At 38.5% G+C, this 6150-nt stretch overlaps 1 protein-coding gene across 1 annotated transcript; it reads right to left on the reverse strand.

Annotated features, from left to right (window-relative positions):
* Positions 1-4230: 4230 nt before the first annotated feature.
* On the reverse strand, positions 4231-5064 carry LOC124200541 (ATP-dependent DNA helicase pif1-like). Its single transcript, XM_046596811.1, has one exon. It carries the CDS (start codon positions 5062-5064, stop codon positions 4231-4233), a length of 834 nt encoding a protein of 277 aa, XP_046452767.1.
* Between the last annotated feature and the right edge of the window lie 1086 nt (positions 5065-6150).

Raw genomic sequence — 6150 nt, forward strand, 5'->3', positions numbered from 1 at the left:
TATTGTAACTCAAAAATTAAATCGTCAACAGGAACCTCAGTTATCCTGGTATGCAAGAATTGTGTGCAGAAGTATGAACGGTCTATTCCCTCGTTGGAAAGATCAATATCGACAAGATTTGTTGGATCTTCTCTTAAATTTGTATTAGTTTTCGGAGTTTCACTCGAATCTAAAATAGCACGAGCTTGCTCAAGGAGTTGATTAAAGGAGAGGACATCTATAGTGTTGTCTCCTATTAAAGGTTCTGGAATATTTGAATGATTATCTGAATCGTTTTGTAAAACTACTAATTCCGGCTCTTCTGTTTGACGAAGGTGGTTGAATTGCTCTGCCCAATTGTTCCTTATTTCCTCGTAGCTTCTTGGGTCAAGTTGATCTGAGCGAATTTGGTCAGCTGAGCTATTAACTTGTTGATTGGCTGGTTCGGGAGTTAGCGGTTCTTCACTATTTAATTGTCTTCTTAATGTTTGCTGGGATTGGAAAGGGAGAGACCATGACTTGGAAACAAGACGGTTAGATAAAATTTTCTCCCGAAAAGAGCGCATCCAACCTATTGGACACATCTTTGTTGCTGATTCTCCTCTAGTATTCTCTATCCCGCTATCTGGATTACTATTCATGATTATAAAATTAAAAAAATGATAACACTAGTTCAAAAGGAAAAAAAAAGAGTTGGTCCGTTCGAACTATCAGCCCAATAGTCCCCGTCGGAAGTTCTTTATTTCCACCCCCATCATTGTCAGCGCCGACCCTATTTGATGTTAAATCCAGCTCAAAACACACTCAACCGATTCAATTCAAAGCCAAACAATTCCCGACACGCACAACAACCTGGACCGAATCACGTAATCATACCAGAAACTCGGTCAATCAACTAGAGCCAAAAACGTTGGTGTCTAATTTTTATCAAACCTTGTGTTTGTGTAAATCCCATTCGACCAAAGTGAAGAAGTCAGAGATCGACCCTCATAGAAGCGCGTCAGGTGCACCAACGAAACAAAAGACACACACGGGGTGCACAGAAGCCAGTTTTCTTTTCGGGTCAAGTTGAATGCGTTATGACGTCACAAAATACTAATAAACACACACACACACACAACTTACATACTGGACGTAAGATCGAGAGGGAGGAAAGGTAAAGATAAAACAACGGGGTTCGAATCCCACTTCTGAAACCAAATGTAAGAACTTACTTACTTCTCCATAGTGAATGACTTTTTTAAAACTTCGACTGCATAGCTTTGAATGTGCCGTATATTCAGCTCAACGGTTGTAAAAGGATTCGCTCGATTGACAGACAGCGCGGCCTTTTATACAAAAAATGGCACAGAAGAAAACGAGAGAAACATTCTAGAAGAAAAGAAGTTACTACTTAGAATTACAGAGGGCAAGAAAGTCAAAGGAAAGGGCGGAAGAGATTTCATAGGAAGTATCGGGAGAAGAAGGGTCAAACTGAGAAAAGAACATAATATACATAACATAAAAGAATATAATATATGGTCACATTTAAATGCAACCAATGGGATTGTTACAATTTTTTTTCAGATATAGCTTCTCAACAAATGCTTATCGATAAACAACTACATACATTTTTGTAAACCATCAAACATATTTACATGGGTCAACGGATTATTTTGGTCAGGACAAACCAAAATTTAGGAGAAAATGCACTTTTACATAACAATAGAAATCTATAGATTTGCTACCTACAGGCAAATTTGAAAACGTGTTAAAAATACCTTGCACACATTCAACTAAAGGTATGGTGGCATATAATCAGCTGATTCACTTCCCGCAACAAGTGAGACAACTATGATCTGTATTCCGAAAGCATCCCTGAACATATAAATTGGAATCGTCTGCTGCCTGGGCACAATACAAAATTTATTATTTTCATGATCTATGCTAGTTAAGTGACTTTGCACTAGTTCTAGATTGTAAGGTTTCTTTTACGACAGTGGATTTAGTTAAAAAATTTGGCTCGTCAGCGGAGTAACGATGATAACAATTTTGTAAGTGAAAGTGTCTTACCGGGAGCTTTAAAAGGACAATGAATGCGATTTCACGATAGATAGCTGAACGTCGTGTCTATTTAGATATCGAAAATATGGTAATGTTACAAGCTCAATCAAGTGGAAATATTAGTGGCAGTATAAGTCCGGTTGATTTGGAAGTTTCTCCAATAAATGTGGGTAGTAAATATATATTATCTATAAGACTGATGTACGTTATTCTATTTCCTTATAATGAACAAAGAAGCAATGCTGCCATATGAAATAGTAAGAAAGGTGTAGTAGCAGCATATTCTTCTTTGCTTTCTTCCTTTATTGTTACGACCCTAACAAATACCTTGAAAACTGATTAATAAGATGGCAAAATATATTTTTTGAACTTACAATATGAGTTTGTTTTAGGGTTTAGTATCGTTATTATGGGGCGTTAAGATTGGAAAAGTATTGCTGGTCGAGTATCGCGCCGTCGACGTTGCCTTCTTCTTAACTTTTGCAACTTCAAATCCATTAAAAAGTCAAGCAACACGGTATTGTTTTAAATATTTGCATTGCGTAACATGTAAAACTAGTTACAGGACACTTTAGTTAGAAATTGAAAAAGGATCTGAGAAAGATGTTAAATCACTGGAGTACACATTCACAAGTTTAGGTGCCACAGTTGAATTACAAGAAGACCTCACCTATGACCAAGCAACCAAAAAGATCAACCGTCTCCAGGTCATTGACTGGAATCTATTTGATTACTTGTTCATTGGTTTAATGTCACATGAAGACTCGGGGAAATTTTTAACTGCTGATTGCCGCGAAAAACACATGAAGATTTCTGTTCAGAATTTTCTGGCATAAAATTCCCCGGGCTGTTGGGGGAACCAAAATTTTTTTTCCTCAATGTTTGTCGAGGAGAACGTCAGAATAAGAGTAATTTTTAATACTTATTAGACATTTTAGAATTTTATTGAACGTTGTATTTAACCTCTTAAACAGTTATGTATACTATGATCCCAGACATTTCCCCATTTCCCGCTTCCGAAGCATCGAGTAGCAGTACTAGCTGCAGTAGTAGGGTGAATCCGGACGTAGTTTTACGCAGGGCCGTTCTTGCCACATCAGATTTTTTGCTGGCATGTGCGTGTCCCCCAGGTTTGGTTGCAATTAGGAACGAGGAAACCGGTAAGAGATAATCAGTACAGTTAACAACGCTTTCTTGTATTTAAGTTAACTAGTAACTTCAGCCCGGTCGAAACCGGGGAACTTGGGTCTAGCAAAGTTTGAATCATTGTTTTCACTTTTTTTAAAGCAAATAAATGTAAGTGAAAGTCAGTTTCGAATGTAAAGAACCAAAATGATAGATGATATTATACTGAAAATATTCCCATACTAAGATAGGAAAATGCGCGCTAATTACTGCATGGTAACCTATCCTAACGTAACCTAACCTATTTTTTGAGCAACCTTTGCTGTACGAAACTTATTATTTCACAGTTTAGCGCACTTGGGAACTGCCCCTAAGGCCATGACCGTGCTCCTTATTGGTCCGTAGACCGAGACGGAAGTTAGTTCCTCTTTTTTCTCCGTTTTTCCTTTCACTTGGGCAGTGATTTCTTTAAGTTGATGAAAGAACTTCTTTATACACAATATTATGTGTGAAAAACTTTTCCCGGTCTTGTACTGTTGTAGATTTGTTGAGCATTTTGCCTTGTTTTGCACCTTCTATGCAAACGACTTTGACTCCTTCTCTTGAAGTCGCTCTGGAAAAGGCGACGTACAATTGTCCATGGCTGAAAACAGGTTCTTGAAGAAGAATGCCAACCCGATCGAACGTCTGACCTTGTGATTTGTTTATGGTTACGGCAAAGGCGAGAAGCACTGGGAATTGCAGTCTATTTAAGGTGAACGGCAGATCTGAATCTGTTGGGGACATGTTCATTCTTGGAATGAACACACAAAGTCCTTTATTTTTTCCAGAAGAAATTGCTGCAACGATAACGTTTTGATGGAGCTGTTTGATGACTAATCTTGTTCCGTTGCATAGTCCTCGTCTTGAGTCTATATTTTTCAGAAGCATTATTATGGCACCAACTTTGAGTTTTAACGTATGAGGTGGAATTCCAGATATTTTCAGCGTGTTGAGGAATTCTGTTGGGAAATTAGCAACTTCTTCCTCATCACCTGTGATTGTGTCTATGCTCTTATAAACACACTGCTCACCAGGCATGTTTTAGATTATTGCATTGTTTATCTTCAAACATTCATCATTCTTGGGGCATAATATCGCATGGGAATTAACTTTTTCAGAGATATCTTGATCCAATACATGCTTTGGATCACCGAACACGTGATGAATTAAAGCATTGATTCTTGGATCTTGGTCTCCGGTGATATTCAAAGACTTTGCATATTCTTCGGTAATCAGGAAGTCAGGAGGGATTTCAACGACATCTGAACTCAAATTTGTTGTTGTTGGTAACGTCTTATTTCCCAGTTCAATCAGCCAATTTGCGTACTCTTGACTTCCCGCCGTGGTGCGCATGTTTTCTGTTAACCGAAGGTGAAGAAAGGTGGACCAACTCTCGCAGTATTTAATGGTAGCTTCGACTACCTTAACTCGATTTCCATGTTTGACTACTGGCAAACATTGTCTAAAGTCTCCCCCGAGGAGAAGGACTTTATTTCCATAAGGCTTGTTATTCTTAGTCACTTTTTCAGTGACGTGCTTAATCGCATTGAGAGCGTGGTTGGTCATAACAGTAGCTCCGTCCTCGATGATAAGTGCGGCATCCCTTATCAATTTCGCCGAGAAGTGGTGTTCTTCTATTTTCGATCTGGTTGTTTCTGTGATGGGCGGATAAATTTTAAACTGAGAATGATAAGTGGCTCCATCAATCAACAGTGTTGAAGCGATTCCAGTTGAAGCGACAGCAATGATCTTTTTTCCTTCACCCTGAAGAACGTTGATTAGAGTATTGTAGAGAAATGTTTTCCCTGTTCCACCAGGACCATCTAAGAAGAATTGACGTGATTGAGGAGAGTTTTCATCATTGATTGCGGCCATTATTTGATCAAATGCCGCTCGTTGACCAACATTTAATTTAGCCATCATCATTTCCCCTCTCAATTTCTTTTGTCTTTGGACATTCTCATCATTTTCTTCAATTTCAGCGGAAATAAGTCTATCAATCAGTTGGAAATCAGGTATGGGTAGTTCAAAATCTTCATATTTTTCACCATTCTGCACTATCTTATCTTGAATCCATTTTAACGCTAGATTTTTGGCCACTTCTTCTCCATGCCCATTTCTATGGTAGTCTTCAGTGAGATGCTGTAGGTTGTTATTAAAAAGAAGTTGCGTGTTCGTCAGACGACAGTGGCAACATATGTCGACAAAAAGTTGTCTTAACTGGTCTGGCATTTCAAAGGCAACGGCTTCTTCCATTACTTTTTCCCAAGCACTGTCATCAGCGAGAAGATTTCTTGCTATGGCCGCTTGCTTGAATGTGGGATACAAAACGTTGTCGACTGTTCGAAGATATTCAAAACTTGTTGCTCCTTTTACCTCAAGCAAAAGCAAGCGAAGACTGTGTCTTTCTACTTGTTTCATCCCAACAGAATAAATTCTGCCGATAACATTTATTCTCTTCTTTCTTGGTTTCCATTTACGTTGGTTGTTATGGAAGCAGAAATGATTCGGAATTTCGCGATAGTAGTACTGTCTTGCCGATTCGTGATCCTGGTTTAATTTAAACCAAGCTGTCAAAGTAGTTAATTTTGAAGCTGCATTTAACACTGCTCGATCTTCAAATCCTGCTTGGAAGTAAACAGGTTGTTCTTGAGGAAGATGAACAGCCAATCGACTTACGGCGTGAGATCGGTAAAAAAGTAGGTACTTAAAAAGTCGCCAGCATGCTTCTGGAGCGCTCACGTATCTTGTGTCCAAAAAATGCTTGGTTTCATCCCACACTATTTCCTGTTGACCTTGTTGATTTTCAGCTCTGCTAATTTGAATATTTGCGCAATCATGTCCTTTGTATATATATTTAAATATATACTTGACACTTGTAATAGACGCGCAAAACTCTAAATTGATGTGAGAATTGTTTTTCAGAGAGAGATAAGCATTAAAAGGAACAACCCAGCTGTT

This window comes from Daphnia pulex, chromosome 8 (assembly GCF_021134715.1).
Source record: "Daphnia pulex isolate KAP4 chromosome 8, ASM2113471v1".
Lineage (NCBI taxonomy): Eukaryota > Metazoa > Arthropoda > Branchiopoda > Diplostraca > Daphniidae > Daphnia > Daphnia pulex.